The sequence below is a fragment of the Olea europaea genome, unplaced genomic scaffold (genome assembly GCF_002742605.1).
Source record: "Olea europaea var. sylvestris unplaced genomic scaffold, O_europaea_v1 scaffold3012, whole genome shotgun sequence".
NCBI classification, from domain to species: domain Eukaryota; kingdom Viridiplantae; phylum Streptophyta; class Magnoliopsida; order Lamiales; family Oleaceae; genus Olea; species Olea europaea.
The window spans coordinates 1-26,583 of NW_019248782.1; the positions used below are offsets into that span (position 1 = coordinate 1).

Below are 26,583 nucleotides of genomic sequence, written 5' to 3' on the forward strand. Positions count from 1 at the left end.
AATTTTTCTAATTATACTAGGTTGTTTTTATAAAGCTTCAAAAGTTATGAATAAGTAGGCAAATTAAGAGGATTATCTCATTTTACCGAAGTGTTCTATGATTTATGAATTACGACCCACGAAAGATTTTTGAATAATATCTGATTTTTGTCGGATTGACTTAGAACTTCTGTTGAAGTCCAGCTATTTGAAAGAGTGTTTTGGGTTTGGTAAAATTAAATTATCTAAATCCACTTCCAGTTCCATTTCATTGGTGAGATATATTTCGTGTTTTAAGTGTTGTAGGATGAATTGCTTGGGTTGGCTGATAACCCGGAGAGTGACGATATATTTAACAATCACAACCTCGACATGAATGTCCTCTACCGTAGTGGCGAGACTCATCAGGTAAATTCATTTGCAATTGAACCTCAGTGGAGTAATTGGCATGCTTCTGTTTCTGAATTAGAGTACTTGCTTGATCTTCCTTCACCTGTAATTTCAAGTGCAAATGGTGATAATCGCTTTGATTCTTGGGTGTTTATCACATTCAGGGCATTCCAACATATACTCCTCGTTTGGTTTCTGTTGATTTTCAAGGTATGTAAATTTTGATGCTGATCCACCATGCCAAGCTTCTTTTATGGCCTATTAGTTCACTTACATTCTAATTGAAGTATTGAACTGATGTTACTGTTAATATCTGGATTGATTTATCAACACAAAGTTAATGAAAAAATCATTATGTTATGATGAAAACGATAACACTGACTCAAATTATGCTAATGTAATGCTAATGAAAATTATACATCTATGTCCAATCATTTTATTGGAATTAAAACCAATCCCTAATTCTGGGATGGGCTGCTGCTTTACAGTCTTGAGTACCAATTGGGTCTATTTGTTGGAATTGAAGTTCTATAATAATTTGAGAATATAATAATCTTAACGAGATGCTTGAGTTCTGCCCTGAAGAGGAAACTAGTGGTAAAGCAAATGAAAATCATTTAGGTTGGTCGAAATTGAAATTTGACGAAGATCTTTGGAGACGTGTTTTTAGCACTCTGCTGGTGTGTTTATTATTATTGTTGTTGTTGTTGTTTTTTCTTCATAGTTATTTGAGGAATATTTGGCTGCTTCTTTACTTATGTTCTGGTTATTAATTTTAAAAGTTTGCTATTTGCTGGAAACGGATTGGTTTCATTTTTATAAATGGGTTGAATCCCCTTTGTTGCTCTCCTCTACAAAACTTGAACCGAAAAGATAAATTGGATCTTTGAATTTGACATACATTATAGCTTTTGTTCTATGAAATTTTACTTCATTGGGGTGGGGGTTGGGTTTTGTTAGAGGATTATAAGTTCTCTAGGAAGTTGGTGAACTACTTCAGGCTGATTGGCAAATGCTGTTGTCATGCTCCCTTCAATTTATATATATATATATNATTTTTTTTTTTTTTTTTTTTTTTTTTTAAAGTGTTATGTAGAGACTGTTCCTTTTGCCATCTGATTTGGCATTTATATGTATTGAATGTCTCCAGATCAATTGTAGGACTGGTGGTGTCACAACTCATTCATCCGAGCCTTTGAAGAAGAACTTGTTCTTAGAAAGTCTGCACTTGGAAGATGAAGCTGTGGGTAATACTAGCTCTGATAGTTGGAAGAATGGTTCTAGAAGCGAAATTCAAGATAAAGACATTGTTGAATGTCTGGAGAATGGAGTTCAATACTGGACAGACTTCTCAAAAGTTCATTATCACCCACAGAGTTTGTATGAGTTAAGTGGATTGTGGATGGACATTGAGGATTTTAACAATTATGGATTCGGAAGAGATGTATTCTCAGGGGGTCTACGTGGAGAAGAAATTAACGAGAGGCTTCGTTTTTTTATTGAAGAATGTGATCATGCTCAGGTACTTCTTACATATGAGGCCTCTTTTATTCTGTTTCGAAAACCTTCTCTATTTGAAGATTGTTGCACTCCCTTCACTTGATCAGAAATTTAAATGAATAAAAAAACTGTTCTGTTGGAAATCCACCAGTATTGTCTAAAATTCTTGGAAACTTTTCAGTCTAATACAAATCTTCCCTAACACAGCATTTTCGCTAGGTAGTGAACTGTGATCTCATTCATTGCATAATCTTCCTTCAACATATCATATTCGTTTCCTCTACCATTTCCCCTTCAATATATCTTGCTCTAAATGTCGCAAAGCCTTTAGAGGACTCCTGAAGAGAAGGAAAGAAGGATAAATAGAACTCTATCCTGGCTACCAGTCTTCTAAAATAAACTGTCATGTTGTGTCCTTGTCATCTGGTTAGTGCTTCCTAGACTTCAAATAAAGGACTGATCTAAAATTTAAGCCTTGTCAATGCTAAGGTTTAAGGGGTGTGGTTACTGATGTGGAGATTGAGATTTCATCAAATGGAATTTTATCCATTAGCATGACAGCTGAAATTTCCAGTATTTAATTGAGCCATTGCACCCAACATATCATTACTTATATAACTGTCATTTCATTGTCGTTTTTTTCTCATCGTCACCATTTACGGGACACGGGTTCAGACCCATTTTCTTAAATTTGACGGGTATGAAATACGATTCTTTGCCAAACAAAGAATGGTTCTAGAAATGACATGTTTATGCATGCCATAAGAAATCTGGTTCACGCTTGACACCCTAATCACTAGATTTTCTTTTTGAACAAATATCCTTATGGATTTTGCTACTTGTATATAAAAAAATATAGATGATTACATAATATGATGTGAAGGGAAAAGATTGAATGAAAAAGTTGATTGTGTTTTAAACTGACAAATGATAGAGTGCAACATAGCATTATGTAATCCATTATGTAAATTTTTATGTACATATAGCAAAATCCTATCCTTAATTAGGTTTGGGCCCACTGATGAAATTTCTTATTTTGACAGGGAATCCAATTTGTTGTCGATGACACTGGAGGATTTTCTGGTGTAGCTGGGGAGTTTTTGGAGAATATTGCAGATGAGTATGCAAATATACCTGTGCTACTGTACAGGGTCAGCCCTGATACTTCCATAGATCCCAAAAGCAGGAAGCAGACAATCTCCCGCAACCTTCATGATGTGGTTTCATTTTCAAGGCTATCAGCTCTCTGTAAATTGGTCGTCCCAGTTGGTTTGCCATCCCTCAGTAGAAGTAAGCATAACCTTGTTTTCCATTTTCAGTTTATTGAAAGGATTATTGGGCAACTCTGCGTGACAAGGATTCATAACCTTCTTGTGAATGTCTACGCTTAAAATTCTTTTTAATATCTACATACATGGTGTTTAATACCTTCCTATTTTCCTAATGGACTCAAAAAGAACTTATTTGTTTTATGAAGGTAGAACTTCCTCATTTCTTCGTGTAGAAGACGAAAAGCCTTACCACACCAGTGCAGTTTATGCATCTGCAATACACTCCATCAGTCTCCCTTTTCGAATGGAACAACTCGGGCCCAGTGCACAATCAAGCTACACATGCGGTGCAATGTCTGTCAATGACCTTGTACAGATCCTAGCAGGCCAATCCCGGCAGAATATTATTAGCATTTTGGATGTTTCTATGCCAGCACCTTCTTTCACTGGTAGAATGTCCACCCCTCTCTCTCTCTCTCTTTCCCTTGCTTCGGAACCGACTTTTGTCTTTGCTGAAGTGCCTAACTATTTAACTCTAGGGTACCCGGCGCAACAATCTTTGCTGGAGAATTTGCAGCCATTGACGCCTGACGTAGCCGAAGATGCTGAAGACTTTCAAGCAGTGGAATCCATGACAGTTCATGGAGTCTATAGGGCAGGTAAAGCTTATTGTCTTCTGCATTTTGCCATCTACTTGAATATTCATTTCCATTTTACTGTCTTCATGATTTAATTTCCTGTGAACACTGAATGTGTCTAAAGAGGTTCATTCTTTGGCCATGGTTCTCATTTTTAAGCTTAGTTTCGCCAAGAAATGTCCTTTAAATATTTTTCTTTTTAAATTCAGGACGCCAACGGGCATCAATTACTGAAGTTAAGGATGCAGTACAAGCTGCTTATGATAACGCAGTAACAAGGCCAAAATTCTCACACCTATCTGTAGCTCGTTGTCCTCTCCCTGTACCATTGCCTTTTCCTTCAATATTTGGGAACCTAATTGGTCAACACGGGGAGCTTCTGGATACACCAATTTCAGGTCCTGCATCGAGAGGATCACTCGAAGTCCACTCGATTCCCATGGCAGCAAGATTGCGTTCCAGCAACGCTATTTTGCCATTTCTGGAAAATAGATTAGGAAATCTTCGCAAGTTTGGTATTGCGCGAGGAGCTCTAGGGACGGAGTTGCTCAGAAACTGGGGTTTCGGGAAGGATGAACTCGAAGACATTGGCGAGACATTGTCTAAAATGTTTACGACATTGAATCCTTATTCTGAAGAGTCGTCGGATTCTGATTAAGGCTGCATGTTGTATTGCTAAAATAAAGTCTGAACAAAGATCACTTACAAAAGAATCAACTTTTCCATAGAGGGCTGCTTTCCCTTTTCGCACTCAATGAATGAATGCCCAATTCTGAACATCGATGCTTACCAAGTACTACAAAATCGTGGTCCAGTGATAGCATATGTATGTCAACCTTTTCTTGTCTGAACTAATTATAAGAAAATGAAATATTTAGAGTCGACTACACGATATATGATTAAGATCCAAGTATCGAAACATTGAGATGTAAATTTTGATTCCATTATGATATCAAACTTGAGTAATTACACTTCCATTTTCCTACCTACTCAAAAAAAAGGGCACTATCATTGGGCAAACATTCATTCTCAATAACTGTGGTTCTAACTAAATACTCCTAACATTAGCATGGGCTTCTTAGTTAACAAGAAAATTTGAGGGATCATCAAATTTACTTGTGCAAGAGCACCCCACCCAACCCCATATACATACAATCTGATTGTGTTTATACATTTTTTCAAGCAAAAACAGCACCACAAGACAGAGCCATTAAAAGCAGAGCAGCTCTTTCTACCTCACCCCACTCCCTTGGACTTCTCTGCCTCTTCATTGCTGTCCTCTGCCTCTGCCTCTGCAAATATAACACTTCCCTCCCCAGCGGCATTAAATTTACTTTCAAGACATCTTTTGATTTTCTAATTTTACCCTTTTTTCCACAATTCTTGGTGGTGGAAGTGGTGGCCGCTGCCGCGGAGGTGGTGGTGGGATTGTCCTTTTTCCTCTCTCGGCCTTTTGGCCTGTCCAATCCCACAAAGGGACTCCTTTTCTTTCTGTATCTAATGCCACAAGCATTACACAGTGACTGAACCCAAAGAGAAGGAAAAAAGAAAGAAAACTTGGAATAAGCTTAAAATCAATTAACCAATATCAAAAAATGCTAAGATATAAATCAATTAAAGTGTAATCAACCTTGGGGCCAGACGGACCACTCCTCCACAAAGGGGTTTTAGTGGTCTTACAATCAGCACAAAACTTCTTGATTTCCACCTCGATCAAACCGTCAGATGATGAAGACTCTTCCTAAGAATCAAAATAAAACAAAAATCTATGTAAAAACGCAGTATGACCAGTTAAAATTGACAGATATAAATTCCAACCGCACCTTTTGACTACAATCCATGAAATTAGCCCTATCTCGAAGAAAACCCGTTAGGATTTCCGGTGTAATTAATCCACAGATACTGAAAAACTCGGCAGGGCTAAAATCTCATCTAGTGAACAGCTTTCTGTAGATGATCATTCGATTATCACGAAAAAGAAGAGTCATAAATTGTGGGATTGTTGTTGAAAGAAAGTAAAAACAGATGAAACCCATGTACCAAAACACACAACAGAATCAAGAATTATTAAAGTTTTGTTAAAACAGAGGAAATTTTGACAAAACCTACGCATCAAAACATATAAATGGAGAGAACCCACACACACACAACAACAATGAACTGAAAATTTTCAGCCGTGACATTAATGATGAGAGAGGTAGTTCTGACAATAATGACGGCACCGTACAAATATAGACCTAATGTGACGCGAGAAATGACAGAAAGGGCACGAATTGACACAACGCCAGCCAAAAAGTGTAGGAGGGGGAGCTCGTGACCCACGTGTCAGCTTGCATGCACCGGGTGATTTATAATTTTTTTGTATTTTAATTAGTATGGACATCATCCGATTCAATTATGGCTAGAAACGAATCGAAACTAAAATTTTGGAGTAATTAATAAGTAGAATTGTTAGATCCAAATTTAATTATGAACCATTTGAGTTCAGTTTCATTCTATTCTCGGGTTCCGAACTATAATTTTTTTTTGAATATTTACAAAATTACATTAATTCAACGAATGAAACTTTAATCTTAACTCTTACAAAATAACGTAATAAAATGTTACATGTCTTTTGCTTATCTTTTTGTTGAGTTCTTAATAGATTTGATTGTTAAAATCACCGAAAGAAGAAATAGCGAGCTCACAATAATTAAGAGATGTATCATTGAGCGTCAATTCAATTTCTTCAGAATAGTAGAAATGACACTACGGTAAAATAACATATTTTGGTAAAATTTATATCAATTTGATTAAGTTGGACTTGATATGAAAATTAGAAATAAAAAAATCATCTTTTTTGGTTTGAGCTAAATTAACCAGTTAGTAAATTTATTTAGATAAAAATTAAATAATTTGACTTATTTAAAATAAATAAATTAAAAAAATTAGATTTTTTGGTTCTTGATCTAGAGTTGAGAATCGAAACAAATCTGTCGATTTTCGATTTAGATATCCATTCGAAAAATTTAACTTACGAAGAACAGCTCGGTTCAATGCAGTTCAGATCGGATCCGGTTCGATCGGTTCAGTTTGGAAGTTTTGTCCAACCCTAATTTTGATACATACTATAAAAAAATTTAGTTTTTTTTTATATATTGGTCCCCAATCTTTTGGTATGACACTCGTAACCCAATATTTTGAATTTGTGGCATAGATATCCCAAGTAAAAGCATACATTTATTCGAACCAAGGTTCACAGTCCTTACCAACCTTCCAGTTCAACAGAAAATCCTGTGACTCAATAGTTTACATAAAAAAACTGCGGACCCAAACCCATTAATCAGCTTCAATGCTAATTTAAATTTTCAAATTTTTATTGAGTTAATTAAATGAGTGTTCATCAAACTTGTACCCAGTTTACTACTTACTCATTAATCTTTAAATGGTTACTCAATGCTCACTAAACTATTTATTACTTTACACTACGCTTATCATAGCTAATTCCATCTATACAGTTGAACAAATATGTCTACATAATGAATAAAAAAATGACGTGACATATGAATCATATCCACCTCTTATACATTTTTTTGTGTGTAAAAAATTCCATTAATTTTCTCCAAATTCTCAATCGGCTCCATTCTCAAATAACCTTCGTCCCCAAGTAATCTTTTTCCACAAATTGCATTCCTCTCCTTGAAAAGAACAGTACATCAGTTGCTGGGGAATTTTGGCATTAGGCTTTTCCACGACAAATTTGGAGAAAAATCGAAGTGCAGCATCGTGGTGGACCATGTTTTCACCTATGTTTACTTCCTCACAGAGGGGGGAATGCAACTACTGCAAATAATAAGGTTGGGCAAAAGAGCTTTACTTCTAGAGTATATGCTGATGATGATGATGATATTGTGGAACTCTTGACCTCGAGTGAGTCTGATGTTTACTGGAAGAAAGATATGGAGATGAAGAAAAAGAAAAGAAGAAGAAAGTGAATAGTGTCCAAGGAAAAGGAGTTGGTGGGAAGCCAAATAAAAATGTGAATGGACAAGATGAACTTGTATCTGACCAAGAGGTGAAAACGCCTAATAAATCAATGGAAAAATCGAGTGAAAGGGTCTAGAACTAATGCACAGAAGCAACCTGGGAGAGTTGCAAAGAACTTTCAGAAGTTGGATTTGATTGTGGAATTTAGCAATAAAGTTGAGGAGCTTACTCTCAGGGTGAACCAAGGAATGGATCAGTTTGTGGCGAGGATGACAACATGGAAGGGATTGGGTTTTTTGAAGATCTTGATGAATTCCCAAGAAGTCTTCCAATCCCAAAAAAAAATAAATAAATTAAAAAAAAATCCATGTGACCTGGGAATCAAAGAAGCAGATTACAAGCACAGGAGAGGAGGGCGATATGGGGAAAATAATGATTTTGGGAAGAAGGTGATTTGAGAATGGAGCTGTTTAAAAATATGGAGAAGATATATGGAATATTTTACCAAAAAAAAGAAAAGAAAAGAGGTGGATATTATTCATGTGCCACCTCATGTTTTTTATTTGCCATGTAGACATATTTGTCCAATTGTGTATATGGAATGAACTACGATGAGCATTGAGTAAAGTAATGAATAGATCAGTGAGCATTGAGTAATCATATAAAATTTAGTGAGCCAGTAATAATCTAGGTATTAGTCCGGTGAGCACTCATTTAATTAAGTCAATGTTTATTTAATAGTTAAATAACCACTTATCAATCTAAGCTTCATTTTCACCTTNATTTGTCCAATTGTGTATATGGAATGAACTACGATGAGCATTGAGTAAAGTAATGAATAGATCAGTGAGCATTGAGTAATCATTTAAAATTTAGTGAGCCAGTAATAATCTAGGTATTAATCCGGTGAGCACTCATTTAATTAAGTCAATGTTTATTTAATAGTTAAATAACCACTTATCAATCTAAGCTTCATTTTCACCTTTTTTAGGTGCTAAACGTTGCTTGGATTAAATATCTCAAACGTAATTGAAATTTCTTAAATTTTTTCATTTTTCATTGAACTTTAAAATCTCTTTTGAGTTACCATTGAATTTTTTTTTTTTAAATATTTTTTAATTGCTATTAAAGTTTAGAAGTTCTTTAAATTATCACTTAACTTATTAAAATATTGTTATGCCAGTTATTTCACACATGTTTTAAAAGTTAACAAATCAGGTGATGGGGTAGATGTAAAGATGAAAATCAAGCTTGTCGACTCGGGCCACCTATAGCTCGACTTGAGGCTTGGACCGAACCCCAGTTTGGGTGCCAGGCCAAGGCCGAGTTGGCCACTATGGCTCGTCGGCTCGGACTCGAGCCTATATATAAAAAAATTCCAAATCAAAGGCAACAGGCTACCTTTTTTTAAGGCAGCATCCTGTTGCCTTATTAACTAAGGCATATAGAGAAAAAGAAAAAGAAAAAAAAAAAATTGAGCCTACCCTATTTGGCCCGACTTGGTTCAGCAAGGCTTGAATCAAAAATTCGGGTCGAGCCTAAATTTCTTGGCCGACCCAAAGTTTAGCTCAACTCGTTGACACCCCTGGATAGATGTAATGATTGTCGGACAAAATTTTGATATGTAAATTATGATCTGAAATTTAATTATGGTACGCTCATGCGATGTCAATAATAGGTAGAAGCAATAGGTATAGATATCATTAAACATCAAAGGATTTTATTTGTACGGATTTTTCTATGAAAGTTGAAAAAAAAAACCGTTTGAATTGTTTGGAACAATTAAAACTATTTTGGACAAGTTTACCCTTCTACTTTGATATTACATTGTCAATTAATGCTTAAATAAACGTTTTCGGTTAAATGTAGACATAGGGGAGACAGTTTTAAAAGAATGTTTTTACGTGACATTAAATACAATCTAAACTAACTTTTGCCATTTAAGAATTTTCACAACATTATAATGTTTTAATATGTGATCAAAAAATTATATATTAATTAAAATAATCATTTCAATAATCACGTGAATGATATGATAGGTCTTATTGTGCCCTAGACGGCCCACCTCAAATATTTATGATTCAACTCGTCATTCAACATTTTTAGCTGTACTGATTAGCCGCTATTTTGAGACCCCTTCTTTAAAAAATTTATTTTTCTTCGAACTCATTTTCAATTCTACGTTCTTCCAATAAAACATGTCAATTAAAAACTTTTGTCCACTTTTTTACCGCAATTCTCCAATAAATCACTCTTTCAAAGCATATTAACCCAAAAAATGAGACTCAAACAAACCCCTATTATCAACACATTTTCTGATCTCACCACAGTCCAGAAAGTCAATGACCCTACTAACACTGTGAAATCTTAAAAATATGGAATTTAGATTGGACTAAATAGACCAATTAGACAGGCATAGATCAGAAATCCCATTGTCATTTGCTTATGAAATCCATAACATCGATGATAATCCAATAACGAAACACAGTGTGGCAAAGGCATTCTTAGCAACATGAGAAAAGTTTATAAATAACTGGTTTCATAGTGAGAATGAGCTGGGTAAACTAATTTTTGGGAGGGCCAAAATCACCCAACAATAGGTCAAAAACAAGAAAAAGTTTTAGGATACAAATTCCTCAGGACAACGGACAAAGCAAAACATCTTAGGAACAAATTCCATCAATGAATTAAGAAGCCAACAAGTCAGTTCAACAGCACAACGTTCGTGCACCTCTTTTGGGTACGTACCTTGGGGATACCAACCTTCATTTGAAACTGAATCCACCAGAAGGCACAGAGACATCTCCACCTCCAAACTGGAAGCTTTGTTGGGAGGCATCTCCTTGGTGTGTCGGTTCGTCATCATCCTCATCCACCCAATATGTCTCCAAAATCTTTACTGCCTTCTCGTAAATCTCATTATTATCATGACTCTGCAGGTTCTCGATTTTTTCCAGGCCCTCAGCATCATCAATCATCTGAGCGTAAAGGTTGACATCTCCTGTATGTCCCAAGTTCTTCTCAGCTTCCCCTACCTTCAAAATGTTTTCGAGTCCTTCCAAACATACTGTGACGATTCTTGGATCAGGGCAGACAAGCAGATCACATAGAGGCTTGATGCACTGTTGACTCACAAGATACCTGTTCAAAACAAAATATGAGTGCTGTTATGAACAAGTAAAATACTAATGCATCTTGAAATATTAAGAAACTAAGGGAAAATTGAGCACACACTTAATTTGTTCGTGAGTGCCACCAGACGTTGCATTTGATATTGCCCAGGCAGCCTCCTTTTTCACATCAAATTCTGCATTTAGAAGCAGAAGAACTAGAGGACCAAAAATGTTGGCTTCAATTACAGCCTGCAGAATTAAAAAAATACGTCACCCAGAGCAAGGTTTGACATTAAGAAAACAAAAGTACAGATGGGGACAATTGATGTAAATGAATCTGCGGTCAGCTACATGAATTCCCAAAAGATTTCACAGAAGCATGAATAAATCAAGTTCATATATATTTTTGATACAAAGGCTGGATGCTAGAATTAAAATTTACCTGAATTTGCTCCTTGTTTCCAGCTGTGATGTTCGAAATAGTCCAGCAAGCTTCTTTTTTAATGCTCTTCTTATGGCTACCAGTCAAGAGGTTCATAAGACAGGGTAGTGCATTATAGCTGATGATATACTGTAAAAAATACGGGACTCCTCAGTCATCACAGGTAACAACTTATCAAATTACCAAGCTTAATGATCTAAAAGGATCTGTTGTGACTTCACAAAAAAACAAAAATTCAAGCAGAAAGCACATACACTACTCAACTGGACATTGTCATTTGAGTGTACATACGGACCGCAACTCGACAGAATATATAACCTTTTTACATAGGATCTTTTGATAGTTTTAAACAAAATAAAGTTATGCGATGCAGCTAAGTTCAGTTCATATAAGGAAGATTACCAACCAGAACAACAGAACTAAATGCCTTGTTCCCCAGTGCCCTTAGCCCAATATCAATAATTTCCCCATCCCAGAGATTTTCCTGATTAGCAAATAACTTCAATGATATATTTTGTTAACTCTAGACAATGTAATAACTAGCAAACAAAAAAAAAAAAGGTAATCCAAACTGTTGAGCCATCATATATATTCTGAATATCTTCTCAAACCTATGAAAATGCTTCTCGAGTTTCAATTGTTAAACTAAAAACATTATCACAAAAGGTGTATGCCATTTTCACCAGCAGCTTAACAATATGACAAACCAAGTGCTTAGAAAATTGTTTTTATGCACACGACATTTGTTCATTTAAAATAATAATATCTCCACCTTACTCTTACTTAGTAGTGACTCAATCAATAATGAACGCACATTGTAAACAACAACTGTATTAGGTAGGCTTGGCATGGGTTTGTCTAGGATTGTATCACTTATAAACATAAGCCAAACATAGGCTTAATTAACTCTCTTAGTTTGTGTTCTGAAGTTGTAATAATTTTGTATTGCATGTGTTCTTAGGCCATCTCCAACCCTGCACCAAATTTTACACCAAATCTCGCACCAAACTAAGGGTGGTTGCACTATTGCACCATTTTTTGGTGCAAAGTTGCTCCAATGCAACACCAAACTTTGCACAATGTCTCTTTTGGCTTATTTAACATTTCCCAAATAAATTTGTTAAGGGTATTTATGTCATTTATGCTATATATTTTTCAATACAATAAATTATTATCATTTGCATTTAAAATAAATTTTAAATGTAAGACATAATAATTAATAAATTAATTAAAAGACGAAAACAATTTAAAATACAACAAACACGATTATTTATTAAAATTAACACGCAATATATTAAACAACGACATACATGCGATAATCTAATTTGATTTCATATTTTTGTTGTTGTAGTGTGTTTATAAATTGTTCCGTGTTTTTTATATTTATTAATGAATTTAATCTTTTCCGTAATTTAACGTAATTATTTATTTAGTAATTTATGTATTTATAAAATCATTAAATAAATAATATTTCAAATAAATAAATTATGAAGAATAAAAAATGGAAGAAATGGTTAAACACTGTTCATTTGGTGTAACTTTTGGTGTAATGGTTGGAAATGAATTTTAGTTTGGTACAAGATTTGATGTAAAATTTGGTGCAAAATGGTGCAAAATTTGGTGTGGAGTTGGAGATGGCCTAAAATTCATCTCTAACTATTACACCAAATGAACAGTGTTTAACCATTTTCTTCCTTTTTTTATTCTTCATAATTTATTTATTTGAAATATTATTTATTTAATTATTTTATAAATACATAAATTACTAAATAAACAATTATGTTAAATTATGAAAAAAATTAAATTCATTAATAAATATAAAAAACACAGAATAATTAATAAAAACACTACAACAACGAAAATATAAAATCAAATTAGATTATCGTATGTATGTTGTTGTTTAATATATTTCGTGTTAACTTTAATAAATAATCGTGTTTGTTGTATTTTAAATTGTTTTCGTCTTTTAATTAATTTATTAATTATTATGTCTTAAATTTAAAATTTATTTTAAATGCAAATAATAATAATATTAATATTAATAAAAATAATAATAATAATTGATTGTATTGAAAAATATATAGCACAAATGACATAAGTACTCTTAACAAATTTATTTGAGAAATGTTAAATAAGGGAAAAAGAGACATTTTACACTTTGCACCATTTTGCACTAAAATGATGCAAAGTTTGGTGTTACATTGGAGCAACTTTGCACCAAAAAATGGTGCAAAATGGTGCAATAGTTCAACCATTGGAGATGCCCTTATCATCTTCAATTACCATTGGGTAATTACTATCATTCTCATATAGTGATACATGACTTGTGAAAACAAACTTGCTACATAATAAGTTCAGAGCATATATGCACAAACAAACTGTTACACGACTTGTGAAAATACAATATTATTTAGGAAGCAGACTTCATGAAATTTAGGGTCTTTTGCTTTCCAGCTAAAGCTGCCTTCCGACATAGAACACAAGTCACTTTGCTACACATTAGACTCGGAGACTGTTTGAATATCTACGATATATGACTTCCAGTCAAAACTCAAATTTGTTGACTAACAAGTCCTCACATTTCACCTAGTTTGTGAGAATCTAAACAAGAACCCAAAACAAAGAACGAAGAAATGCAAGATCAGATAGTCAACGTAAGAAGCGAGGCGTGTATGCTCTTCTTCTATAATTAATTGTTTTACAAGTTAATGCCGGGTAAATACAACATAACCTATATCCTCGCATCTCGGTTATAATATTGACCCAAATCTCCAAACCAAGACGACTATCATACTAATTTGCATCAAGGAGGGAAGCTCGTATAACGTGGTTTCTTGAGTTAGCCGTGGCTGGGGGAGAGAAAGATGCATTTTCTTGAGTCGCTGCTCATACGGAGCTTACTAACTCTCAAATTTTATTAGTTTTCGATGGCAAAGACCACATTTTAGGACTCTAAGTTCGTGTTTTGGAAAATCCTTCCTCATTTCAGGTATTAATGAACAGTTCTTACTCTGAGATAGAGTTTTCGATGCGGATAAGTTATCATACAAATTGAAATGTAGCAAAGGTTAGTTAAATGGTCATGATTCCGCCCTTTTTTAAGCCTTTTACCTCATCACTCATCAGCTTGTCATTTTGATGAAAAAAGTTTCAAGGGTGGGTGGTCCATAACTGAAAATGGAACTTTTTCTTTTTACATTGTTTTGTTTTCTCTTCAATAGAAATTTCCTTTTTTATTGTCCTTTTTAAAATGAGTTCCAGCATATTTACAAACAGAAACCATCTCCTGGCGAAGAGCAAAATGATGGAAATCGAAGGTACCTGAGTTTGTATATCATCTCCAGTGACAATGTTTCCAACTGTCCGAAGGGCAGGGATAAGAACAGAAGGAGATGGGTGACTGAAATAGCAAAATATTACTTTCGTCAGGTGAGTACTAAATAAAAAGTTAGACTTCTCTATGAAAAAACTCACTCCAAAGGTAAATATAAATGAAACATAAATACTCACAGCAACAACTCAACCAAACGGGGACATGCTCCAGAGTCGATCACAGCTTGTATTTTATCATTTGTGCCATCAGAAAGATAAGAGAGTGCCCAACATGCATCAGTCAAAACTTCTTCATCACTCGAGTGTATAAGTTGCTGAAGAATTGGAAGAGCAGGTCTTGTCTGTAAAATAAGATGATAATGTCAGGACACATGCTCTTTCTTAAGGTTCAAGAACAAAATTTCCTTTCATTAGTACAGAAAATTTAGTTATATATTTGGATGCAACATACGGAGGTATTCACCTTATGAGCCAGGAATTATTAAGGTACAGAGGGTATAAGCTGCTATACTGTGCATAGATTCAAAGTAGAATACATAGCTCGCATTCAAGAATATAAAAATCTTGGCCGTACCATATTTATGATAAGCTGATGATGCCTATGTTTGGGCTCCATTTTTCCCAAAACTCATTTTCAACCACACATTATCCAATAAAATAATTTTACACGTAAGCTCAAAACTTTTCCTTATTTTTTGACAACACATTTTCCAAAAAAATAACTATTCCAAAACATATTTTCCTCAAAAAATGGGGATCAAACAGGGACAACACATATAGAACATGATTCCATGAATGAGCATTATTCCAAATATCATTTGTTGAAGTTCGATATTATGATATCTCAAAGATATCTCAAAAATATTATAAAGGCTCAACCTTGCATTTGTAAATATGAAGAATTGCGATTATATGTGAGAACATGCAACCATCCAAGATATATGTTACTTACCTGTTCAAAAGCAGGCTGTGGCTTGCCTCTGCAGAAATTCGAAAGGGTCCAGGTGGCATTTCTGAGCATAGATAACTTAGTACGTTCATTAAGCTGAGCTAGCAAAGGAGCCAAGGCTCCATGCCCAAGCACAAGATCTCTACATTTATGGGAGTCTCCAGCTACGTTTCCTAAGGCCCATACAGCCTAAACAAACAAAGCAGACAAGACTAAATCAAGTGACTGTAAAATTTAACAACTAACACAGCAAACTAACTATAAAAATCCAAACAAAAAGATAGCAGAACAGAAGTAACTGGAAGGCTAAAAATATTTATATAACACATTATACACCTGTTCTCGGACATCGTCACTTGCAGAACCAAGAAGTTTCACAAAAATAGGGACTGCACCATGATCAATTACCACCTTAGTGTGCTCAGATGTCCCAGAAGCAATATTTGTGAGGGCCCAAGCTGCCTCGAACTGAAGAAATTTTGAACAAAACAAATTATTTATAACTATTGAAGAACCCTAATGTGCTGGCACAGAACAATTAATGATGAATAAGATAATATTATCAGACCTGAAGCTGTGGAACATCTTCCCTCATTAAAAATTCAACAAAACGAGGAACAACACCTGCTTGAATTACCTCCTGAATTGGAGGACTCCGTTCTGACATAGAGCAATATTTGCAGAAAAATTGATAACCAAACTAGCGGGAAAAGAGAAGTTCAATGATAACAAATTCTGGAAGACCCAAAAATAACCTATAGAAAGCAATTTTCGGAAATGGGTAGTAGCCTCTAGCTGTCTACTAGAATCATCAGTCCAGACACCAGCAACCATTCCTGGCAAATTTTCTAACTGCACCTGCACTCGCGACAATACGTCACAATAAGAAGCTCATTCTTGCATTTCTAAAAAACACGTCTACCTCATTCTATAATAAGAATTTCCACTTCAAGCATCAAAAAATTACTCAATAAATTCAAATGGATTGAAGCACACAAATTCACACCAGAAACCGTTAAAAGACATTCAAAGAAACATTGATCTATATACCATAATAATTATACTAAAGTAGCCAACGAAACTGCAAAACCCTAGCATCCATCGAGCATCCAAAAAACTATAAACCATTCAATTACAATCATCTAAAAACTAACGAATACATGTAGGTTAAATCATCAATTTCAACAGGCTTTGAACCCATATACCTTCTTATCGATGCCTGTGGTGGCCTCAACAGAAATAGGGAATTGTTGATTCCCTTGAAGTCCTTCACGACGCTTCTTCTGTAGGCTCTCCTCTCTCCGATTTTTGCGTATCTCCACCATGTTGTCCTCCCTCCTCCGCCGTCCCTCCTCCGCGTCAACCGCCACTTTGTACCTGTTACGGCGGACCTCCACCTTGGCATTTGGCCTCAGCGACATCTTGAATCTGTCTATATGGGGGCAAAAAGGGAATTTAAATCTGTGAATTTGGGGAAAAATGAATGGGGTTTTGTGAGTGAGTTCAATTTGAATGGGGAGTGGAGAGAAGAGCGTGAGGTTGAAAGGAGGTCTTAACTCTTATGTAGTGGTTTTCGTGGAGCCGTTGGGCTAAGAAATGGGACATGGATCAAGAAATATTTACGGAAATGGGACCAGAATTTGAATTTGAAGATGTGGGAAAACCCGAATTGCAATAACGGATTCGACTACACTCTGAAAAGTGCCTTGGGCTCTCACGGCTGAATCGAATTAAAGTCCAAGCCCAATATACATCGTCATGAATATTAGGATTTATTCAAGAGGAATTTCGAAAATTAATTTTTTGACTGTTAAAAGAAAAGTAAGGACCATTTGTGGGAAAAAAATAAAAAATAACGATTGAAATGGTGAAAAATCACTCCCAAACAGACTTTTAACCTATGACTCGTTCAAAAGACCACTTTTAATACATGTGTCAATTCATACATTGAGTACTTCAGTTATCCTCCCTTTTAATTATATATATATTTTTAATTTTTAATCAAATAAAAATATATAAAAAACCAAGAAAATTTCAAAAAATTCAACATGAGGATCGTATTTCTTGCCTTCCCAAGAAGTGACAAGTACAATGACGCCTATTTGGCAAGAGTTCATATTTTCCATTTGCTATTTGTTATTTAAAATTCTCAATTCGATTTACAAGTCCGTCGATGCCTTTTTTTAGCATTTTGTGTGAGGATGAAACTATTATTTCTTCCTCTTTGGAACATTTGCATACGGTCATTAGCATCTAGAATATTGCTGTATTTGACACAAGAAGATTATAGAAGACAAGAAATTTTGTTTCTTTTCGTGCAAAGTACAATCTAATATTAATGCCCTTGTTTGAACCTCATTTTGGAGGATAGAATGAATTTTTGAATAGTGTATTGATGTGAAATGTGTAGTTAAAAAATAAGAAAACGTTTTAGATTTGTGTGTAATATTATTTTATTGAAAAATGTGTGGTGAAAATGATGTCAAAACACTGTTGAAAAATACATTTTTACAAAAAAAAAATGGGGATCAAACAAGGGCATTATGCATCAAATATACCGTTAAAGTACAGTGTACGTCAATCAAATATTAGAAAATCAAACTATCATATCACAGCACGAGAATACCAAAAATATGTTCATGTTTGTATCACTGAACAAGGATTCATTATCGACTCACTACAGAATTCAAAAACGTCATCAAAAAGGCTGAACCAATCCTAAATTCAAAGAGCTTCAAGTTGGTAAACAAACCAAGAAGACAATTTTTAACTCAAAAATCTTTCAAGAAATCGTTCTCTAACAATAGAAAAGATAATGGTCGATACAGGTTCTAAATGGAAAATTAAACATCAGCAAGATTGTGTACAATATATCAGCACAAGATGTATATGTCAACTCGTTTTACTCATTCAAAGATAATTTGACACTAATATATCTCGTTTTTGGATTACCCAAGTAAAAAACTTGTTTTTTGAAAGAATTTTTCACATCACAAACAAGAAATATAATAAGTTCGAAACTTGAACAAGATGAGCATCTTGCTAATTATTTAAGCAAGACACCAGCTTTGCAGCTTTAGATGGTAATAAGTCAAAAGGTACCAAACAAGACCCAGGCAATAGTAGTTTACATTCATCTAATCTCTATAGTTTTAACCAGTCTGCTAGGAATTTGGTCGATCTGAGTCATCCTCCCCACAAATAAATGTTTTAACTTATTAGCTGCTACATTTATATGCACCCTAATCAAATGCTAGTTCAAGATTTAAGTAGACAAGTTTTACTAGAAGATGAATACCGAGTTGTTGACAGAACATGCTCAACTATAAAAATGCATCTATTGTTCAAAGGTGATATTATTTCAATCACAAAGTCATTGAGCTGTGTTTAGATTACTATAGGCTCAATAATAAACAATAAATCATTCCGTTCACATTCATTCTATTTTCAATATCTTTCAAAAATGGACAGATAAGGAGAAAAAAGGAAATGTGTGAAAGCAACAAACATCATAGGTCCTCCAAAAAGTGAGAATGCGAATATTGCATCTATTTTTCAAAGGTACTTTATCATTTCAAGCACAATAGTTATTGTTTGAGCCCCATTTTTTTTGCTAAGAATGCATTTTGGAATAGTAGATTGATGGAGATTGTGTGGTTAAACAATAAGGAAAAGTGATGGGTTTGCGTGTAATATTATTTCATTGAAGAATGTGAGGTTGTAAACAAAAGAGAAAAAAATGAATTTTGAAAATAATGGAGATCAAACAAGGGCTAGCCTCCCACTTTTAAAAACCACAGCCTCAATAATGGCTTAAATAATCAAATCAATTGCTTAATCACACTTCAATTTTCAACTTCTTCAAAAGTCGGAGAAAAACCAAGAAAGAAAAGAAACTGGATAAAAGAAATATACATCCTTAGCCTCCTAAGGCTATTTCAAAAGAGAGAGAAAAGGGGCATCTACTATCCAGGCTGAGCTACTTTATTATTTCAAGCACAAAATTCATTAGCGCCGTGTTTCAATAACCCTAACCCCAATTATGGCTAAAATAATTACAGTAATTTGCTCGATCACATTTATTCAACTCTCACTGGCCTTCTCAGAACTTAGTGAATAGCTAAGAAAGAAAGGAAATGGATGAAAGAAACAACATTAGCACCGTAGGTCCTTTCAAAAGAGTGATCGTAACATGCACCAATAAAAGACATCCAGAATTTCTAAACAGAAACATGGGCAAAAAGAGACCAATGTATCAGAAATAAACCAGGTCAATATCATTCTCCATGCATCATTGGACCACGAGTGAGGGAAAGCATTACCTTCATACCCCCATAATGTTCATCTGAAGCAGTTATGCTAAACCGAAAAACTATTTAATACTTATCGAAATTTAGAGAAAATACATGTAAGTTTCATAATCACTAGCCATGTGCATGAATATTTGATTAAGTAGCCTATCCATCAGCAGCCAGAGCAAGAAAAGATCATACGCCAGAAAATTTACCAGAAATGCCTTTTCCTTCATCCTCGCCTGCAAAACCTTCATCTTCATTCTCAGTTTCCATCTGCTTCAATGCTGCAGACTCGCGCTGGTTTGAAGCATTGCCAGCTCCAGTAACTGACTGCTGATAGAGAACCCCTCCGGCAATAGTTAACAGCAGACAAACCAAACCAAATGGACTAGCATGCTTATCCCAAATCAACACATTGATCGCAACAGTCAAAAACTTATTCACTACTCCAGTCACTGTAAATGCAGTTGCAGAAATGGCCTTCCTACATGCAAAACCAAAGAAACTAATCAGCAAACCAAACAGACAAGACAAGGACACCGCAGAAAATGCAACTGGTTCGAATAAATTCCTCCCACTTGAATATCCCATGGCTGCAAACACGTCAGCATACTCCCCCGTTATAATCCAAAAGACGGGTGCCATCATCAATGACAGAAGATTGTTATAGTACACAAATCCCCAAGTGTTCAACCCAAGATTGGTCACCATGTGCTTGATGTAAACCATCTCTGTTGTGATTGTTACCAAGTATGCAAAAGCCCATGAGTAAGCAGTCAGTGTAAAATCAGAGTCCGTCGCAACATACCCAACCGCACCACTCAAAATGATCACCAAGGACAAGAATGTCAATTTGGAAGGGCACGGCTGCTTCCTGAATGCAGTATCAGCTACTGCAACCAGAAGGGGCGTCAGGGATCTGAACACTATGAATGTATCCACATTAGCATGGCGCAACAGATTTGTATTAGTGAAAATGGCCAAGTAAAAAACAAAGGCTGCCGGAAGAAATTTCTTGGCGGTTTCAAGGTTGAACGCGTCGTGGTGCAAGAACCCGAGTTTCCCAAGGATCCACACACCAAGAGCTGAAGTTAAGTACTGCAGAGCTGTGAGAAGTCCAGGATAATTAAATTTGGTAATAGCAAACTTGTTGATCACAGCAAGCAAGCTAGAACACAAAGCATAGCCCACTACAAGACTGCTGGTTGCATAGTACTGTTTCGATGCATCCAATCGAATCGAAGCCATTAGGGTTTGAAATTTGAAGAATCTAGGAAAATTTTCGTTTTTGTTTAGACCCCTCTAAAATTGAAGTAAATCTGACTGAAAACAAAGGCTAAAACTACGTTCATATCCGAATGGGAAAGAAAATTCGTTCAAGATCTTTTCAATTTACTGTGTGGTAAGAAAACCTAAACCCTAAGGAAATTTCAAAATAGAATTAAATCGAACTTGCAGATAATATTAAACGCAAAATTACAAAATCGCTGAATCGCACATAAATATTAACTAAAGAAGAATTAGCCAGATTTGACGGAACTAACGGAAGATTAAAGGGTGCAAAGACAGTAAAATAGCAGTAAAGATTCAGTAATTGATCTTAAATGCACAATTAAAAATTGATATAAATATTAAGAATGAGAAAAAAGCAATAATAAAAATAAGATCTACCACCGACAGACGGAACAGTGTAATCAATGTCTGGCGTAAATATCGGGAAAGATGGATGGATCTAAGGAACTACGGAATGGCTGAATGGTCCACCATGCACAATGATCCCAATATTAGATGATAATTTTTCTTTTACCAAAAAGTCTTTTTTCTTTTTTAGTCAATTTTTATTATTATTTTTTAATTCATGTGTTTGAAAATGACGTAGTTTTTTTAGTTAAATTAACCTCCTCAAGCATTTTGACCGTAACAGAGACATCTCCGACCCGCCCAACATATATTTTTCATTTTATCCTTTTCTCCTTGTAGTTTTTGAATGATATTTGTTTCCATATTTTATAATCTAGATAAAAGTAAATTATTTTAATTTTATAACATTGCCAATTTTTTTACAAAGTTTAAGTTCATAATTTGTATTCAAGTAGTAATTCGACATAAAGTCCAGAGTAAAAAAATAAAAATTTGATGATAGACAAAATGGATCATACTATATGATCACAAATCTTGACATATTGGTTGACACATTCACTCACATGGGGAGATTGGCATTATTTTATTCATCCGGAACCCACACCTCAATTGTGAGAGATGTGTCAAACAATGTGATCATTTAACTTAATTCAGACAAAATTGTGACAAAGTTCATAATTTATGTTCAACTGGCTTGTGAACTACCTCAATGCGTTCTGCATCGAATGAGGATTTTACACTAGTGATGTTATTAATCCTTGCAAAGTGGCTATAGCCTATGTTTAACTTATATTTTCAAATATTTAAGATATTATTTATTCATATATTTTTAAAAAATCACAAATATTACTTATTTATTATTTGTTTTTAATTTAAACCATCAATTTATTATTCCCAAACATGCTCTTAATCAAAGTGTGGAGCCCATATGCTTTAATGTGGGTTGTCAATTCTTAAAGAACTTCTGATTCGTGCCAACCACATATTTTATCAGTTAATTTTAATCACATATTTAATTATACACAATTTCTTAATCATACGTTTAATCACCTTTTATCAAATTTTTTTATGTTAATCTCAGCCAAACATGGTCTAATTATATTTTTTATGATGACATGGCCAGTATTGCCCTACATGGCTTCCTTACTCGTAGTCTGCACGTCCACCCCGTGTAGCACTAGTCTTTCATATTCGAGCATGAGCAATGCCAATTTGCCAGAAAATGATTGACGTGTAAAGTGACATTAAGAATATTGATAAGATATGATTCAATGAAAAGTAAATTTCATTGAAAACAATTCGATGTTGATGTGCGATGTGACATTATATCAAAAATTATATCATTGTAGCATGATTGTTAGACATAACATCTATCTAAGATTCTGGACTATATGTAAGAACGCTTTTCTGTCTAATAAAAATCCTAGAGAAAAGAAAAAGAGACTTTATTAAAAGCAACCAAAAGTCTTGGTAGTTGATACCCACCAAATAGATCTAAAGACGGTACTTTTAACTTACGTAATCTACCCTCACATTTGATTGGTAATAAGCACAAAAATGGGCAGAATGAGGGCATAAAGTCTAAACATTGGTGCTACGTTTTGGAGTAATCCTTTCATAGTTTCCACGATCACGTGTCCTCTTATTCACCATTGGATCACCACTCTCCTGCATCATGTTGACCAAATCCTCACCGAACAAATCCACAAATGTTTTCTGAAGATCCTCCATACTCTCCTCCTTCGAAAAAAAATTGCGAGTTAATACAAATGTAATTGAAAGTCGTTATTCTGACCCTTGAAAATGTAAGAAATTACTAACCTTAGCCACAACATTTTGCTCCATCATATTCATCAGATCTTGCAGAAAATCACCCATGCCCTGTATCAAGTTACGGTATTAGATAAAATTAGGGATGTCAATAAACCAAAACTCGAGGCTCGAGTAAAATTAAATCGAATATTTTTTTGACCCGAGCCGAGGAAAACAAAAGCTTGACCAAAAATTTGATGCTCAGCATGAGTTTTTTGCTCAAGCCTTACCGAGTCAGGCCGAGCTAGCTCAGAATTTTTCTCTCTTTTTTTTTTTTTTTTTTTCCCCTTTTTTTGGTTTTGTTTTTTTTATTATAATACATAGGCAGCTATGTATTGCCTATTTTTTGCTTTTGCTTTTTCTTTTTCTTTCTTCCTTCTTCTTCTTTTTTTTTTTTCTTTTTTTTTAAGTTGGCCCGATGAGTCACACGGACTAGCTCTGGCTCAGCCTGACCCCCAAAATGGGGCTCGACCCAAGCCTCAAGCTAGGTCGACTTGGACTTTTTCGGGCTAAGCAATAAACAGCCCAAGCAAGCAAGCCAAATTCCCATCATTAGAGATTTAACGCATCCATCACATGTAGATCAAGTCGAGTTTATTTTCCTGACAACTGTACAATTTATAACATAAACAAATTGCAACGAGACTCCAATCCTTTTATTTTTTCCTGCTTGGTGGCACTAGAATGTTAAGCATCTCATCTTAAAATTTAAATTGCTTCACAGGAACAACTTAAACTTAGTATTCAAGGAAACCAATTTATAGATGGAAATACAAATTTTATGCACAATGGACTTTTTTTCAAATGAAAGTTCATCAGTGAAACCACGTCACACGTCCACATATTCCCAAAAGAATAGTGCTGCACATACACCGGCGTGAATTGTTAAAAACAGATCTTTTCTCTTGTTGTCACCCAATACACATTCCACGTATTTCCAAAAAAATTGTGCTACACATACACTGGCGTGTACATGTCCCTCACACAAAGGGGGGTTCACGCTTTTTTTATTAAACGTGAGCCCCTCCTTGTCAACACCGGTGTACAAATAACAAAGTTCTTCCCAAAAACCTAATTACCACTGACAATCTCTTCAAGCACAACCATGGATTTATCCGAAAAGCCGCCAGACCCCAGTAGATCTATAGCCACAGCATGGACCTTTCTCAGGCCTGAAGATTTGAGAATACAGTGAAAAGCAAAAGAACTACAGCCTAAGTCATGTACAAAAAGGGCGTGAGAATCCGAATTAGTTGGGCCTTCTTGGATGGAAAAGACTTCAACTTGGGAATAATTAGGAACTGTTTGAACTTTGATGGTGCGGCCTTAGGAGTAGTGAAGGCGGAGAACTGGGGGGCAGATTGAAGAACCAAGTCTTTGGGTCTTCTGGGGAAAGAGAGGAATAAGAAATAAATATAAACGCAATAAGGGAGACAACAAGAGTGAAGTAGAACCAAAAGTGAAAAAGGGCTTGTTTTGGTGGTGGTGGTGGTGCTGTTGGATTTAGTGGTGGTGAGGTGGTCTTGATCGACTTGAAGTTTGGTTTCATATTGGGGGGTCTCGTTCTTCAATGATGATCAACATTTTTGCCGATAAAAAAAGGTTCTGTGTGAGACACACTAGATAGCAACTTATGATATGGCCTAAAATACTTAGAATGACGTTGTTAGTCGCGTTAACAAATCCATCAATTTTTGCAATCCACTTTGAGTATGGATGATATTACATTTTGCAAATTTGAATTATTAACAGACAAACTTTTGAAGTTCATTGACACCGTGAAAACTTTACGCAAGGTAAAGTGAGGTTAAGTGATCATTCGGGTAATTAACCCTTAGTTTGGGCAATGCTAAAACTACGTGGGTAGAATCAAAGACACGAGAAAAATATCTAAGATACTTTCACTGCGCACCTCATCTTCCTCGAACAGATCGAGAAATCCAGCATCGTACATTGACTTCTTCCCCTGATCGGACAACACTGCCACGCGCCACCGCCGGACCGGAAAAATTTAACCCGAAAAACAAAAACAATTTAATATCAAAATTTGCTTGCATTATCAATGGACAATACCACGTTGACCGATTCGGCATAAGAATTTGCTTGCATTATCAATGGACAATACCTGAGTAGGCTTCTTGGATTTTCTGGAAGCAGCGTTTGGCCTCTCCAACGTCCGACGAGTTTTTCGAACATCTATCTGGATGCCATTTCTTTACCCAAAAAAAAAAATCATAAAAATTCACGAAAAGGCAAAGAAATGGAAACGAGGGCGTATAAGAGGTGGAATTACCAGAGCGAGCTTGTGATAAGCAGAGCGAATGTCAGAGAAGGAGGAATCCCTGTGAATCCCTAGCACAGAGTAATAGCACGGTCCTTTGGAGCCTCCTTCTCCTTCCATTCCAAATTCTTCTATCCGGAATCCAAAATCTCAAATTTCACCGAGTGAATTTGAGAAAACAGTGCCACGATTTATAATCAACGCTGCCGAATACAGACAATCAGGAACTAATTGTTCTTGCTCAAGCATCCGTTGAATTTAGCAAACGTTTTTAACACTAAAGCAAAGCAATGCACGGAACTGAATTAAGAGAAATTGTAAATTTGTAAGGAAAGATGGGCTACGTTGGGCGGAAAATATCTTGCGAAAGATAGCAAGAGAAAATCTGGCGCCGCTGGAAACTTCCAGACATTCGGACTTTATATCAAAGAAGATATTTTCTTGGGGGGTTTTGAGTTTGACCCATCGAATGTACAAAATTACGTCGGTCGCCATTGGGTTTTCTAATTTCGCAACGGGGTACTTTTTAAAATAGCTTGGTCAAACAATCAATTTTTCATTTTGACCATTTTTTTTTGTATTCACCACATTGGCCTATTGTCATTAAAAAGACAATTCTACCCTTATTCATGTTTAATAATTACAAAAGTATATCAATTGTTTAAAAGACAATAATACCCTTAATAGTTTAAATAAATTCTGTTACTTCCATACGTTAATTTCAAAATCAGTTTTGGTTATCAGTTTCTCCAATACAGTAAAAAAGAATTTTTTCCTTCCATCTGCTAAAATATTGAAATCTCCCAAAATTATCAAAGGTTCAAGAAAGAAACAATACTCACAGTCGGCACTAGAAATTGGTAAGTGTAAATACGTATTTTGAATTTTGTTTTAATTAAATTTACTGTTTGAATCTGTAAATAATTATTTTGAGAAAGACAGATGAATTTTACAGTATTTAAACACAGATTTA

At 35.0% G+C, this 26,583-nt stretch overlaps 5 protein-coding genes across 5 annotated transcripts; 1 reads left to right on the plus strand and 4 right to left on the minus strand.

Annotated features, from left to right (window-relative positions):
• Positions 1-22: 22 nt before the first annotated feature.
• LOC111384797 (protein misato homolog 1-like) lies at positions 23-4,557 on the plus strand. The gene is made up of 9 exons (XM_023009120.1): positions 23-387; positions 534-579; positions 955-1,049; positions 1,278-1,355; positions 1,466-1,891; positions 2,913-3,159; positions 3,347-3,589; positions 3,680-3,799; positions 3,988-4,557. Exons 1-9 carry the CDS (start codon positions 352-354, stop codon positions 4,434-4,436), a joined length of 1,740 nt encoding a protein of 579 aa, XP_022864888.1. The 5' UTR covers positions 23-351; the 3' UTR covers positions 4,437-4,557.
• Positions 4,558-4,699: 142 nt separating this feature from the next.
• Positions 4,700-6,033, minus strand: LOC111384800 (GATA transcription factor 16-like). Its single transcript, XM_023009124.1, has 3 exons — positions 5,602-6,033; positions 5,409-5,519; positions 4,700-5,301 (listed from the first exon to the last, which is right to left on the minus strand). The coding sequence occupies exons 1-3, from the start codon at positions 5,617-5,619 to the stop codon at positions 4,957-4,959; spliced, it is 474 nt and encodes a 157-aa protein (XP_022864892.1). The 5' UTR covers positions 5,620-6,033; the 3' UTR covers positions 4,700-4,956.
• Positions 6,034-10,219: 4,186 nt separating this feature from the next.
• On the minus strand, positions 10,220-17,134 carry LOC111384798 (importin subunit alpha-1-like). The gene is made up of 10 exons (XM_023009122.1): positions 16,787-17,134; positions 16,337-16,439; positions 16,150-16,241; positions 15,918-16,049; positions 15,585-15,770; positions 14,810-14,973; positions 14,621-14,699; positions 11,300-11,428; positions 10,979-11,106; positions 10,220-10,885 (listed from the first exon to the last, which is right to left on the minus strand). The coding sequence occupies exons 1-10, from the start codon at positions 17,000-17,002 to the stop codon at positions 10,510-10,512; spliced, it is 1,605 nt and encodes a 534-aa protein (XP_022864890.1). The 5' UTR covers positions 17,003-17,134; the 3' UTR covers positions 10,220-10,509.
• Positions 17,135-19,814: 2,680 nt separating this feature from the next.
• On the minus strand, positions 19,815-21,541 carry LOC111384799 (GDP-fucose transporter 1). Its single transcript, XM_023009123.1, has one exon. It carries the CDS (start codon positions 21,122-21,124, stop codon positions 20,069-20,071), a length of 1,056 nt encoding a protein of 351 aa, XP_022864891.1. The 5' UTR covers positions 21,125-21,541; the 3' UTR covers positions 19,815-20,068.
• Positions 21,542-22,932: 1,391 nt separating this feature from the next.
• Positions 22,933-26,023, minus strand: LOC111384801 (chaperone protein DnaJ-like). The gene is made up of 5 exons (XM_023009125.1): positions 25,623-26,023; positions 25,455-25,542; positions 25,242-25,309; positions 23,339-23,398; positions 22,933-23,257 (listed from the first exon to the last, which is right to left on the minus strand). Exons 1-5 carry the CDS (start codon positions 25,728-25,730, stop codon positions 23,099-23,101), a joined length of 483 nt encoding a protein of 160 aa, XP_022864893.1. The 5' UTR covers positions 25,731-26,023; the 3' UTR covers positions 22,933-23,098.
• Positions 26,024-26,583: the final 560 nt, after the last annotated feature.

Bases quoted from the DNA above. Each gene is read 5' to 3' on its own strand.
- LOC111384797 (XM_023009120.1), top strand. From the start codon at position 352: ATGAATGTCCTCTACCGTAGTGGCGAGACTCATCAG. The intron at 388-533 runs GTAAATTCATTT...TATCACATTCAG, and splicing joins GTAGTGGCGAGACTCATCAG to GGCATTCCAACATATACTCC. The intron at 3,160-3,346 runs GTAAGCATAACC...TGTTTTATGAAG, and splicing joins TTTGCCATCCCTCAGTAGAA to GTAGAACTTCCTCATTTCTT.
- LOC111384800 (XM_023009124.1), bottom strand. The intron at 5,302-5,408 runs GTTGATTACACT...CTTTGGGTTCAG, and splicing joins GTGGTCCGTCTGGCCCCAAG to TCACTGTGTAATGCTTGTGG.
- LOC111384798 (XM_023009122.1), bottom strand. From the start codon at position 17,002: ATGTCGCTGAGGCCAAATGCCAAGGTGGAGGTCCGCCGTAACAGGTAC. The intron at 16,242-16,336 runs GTTATTTTTGGG...GCTCTATGTCAG, and splicing joins CCGAAAATTGCTTTCTATAG to AACGGAGTCCTCCAATTCAG. The intron at 14,700-14,809 runs GTGAGTATTTAT...TTGCTATTTCAG, and splicing joins CGTTTGGTTGAGTTGTTGCT to TCACCCATCTCCTTCTGTTC.
- LOC111384799 (XM_023009123.1), bottom strand. From the start codon at position 21,124: ATGGCTTCGATTCGATTGGATGCATCGAAACAGTACTATGCAACCAGC.
- LOC111384801 (XM_023009125.1), bottom strand. From the start codon at position 25,730: ATGGAAGGAGAAGGAGGCTCCAAAGGACCGTGCTATTACTCTGTGCTA. The intron at 25,543-25,622 runs GTAATTCCACCT...TTTTGGGTAAAG, and splicing joins CTTATCACAAGCTCGCTCTG to AAATGGCATCCAGATAGATG. The intron at 25,310-25,454 runs GTATTGTCCATT...GGCGCGTGGCAG, and splicing joins AATCCAAGAAGCCTACTCAG to TGTTGTCCGATCAGGGGAAG.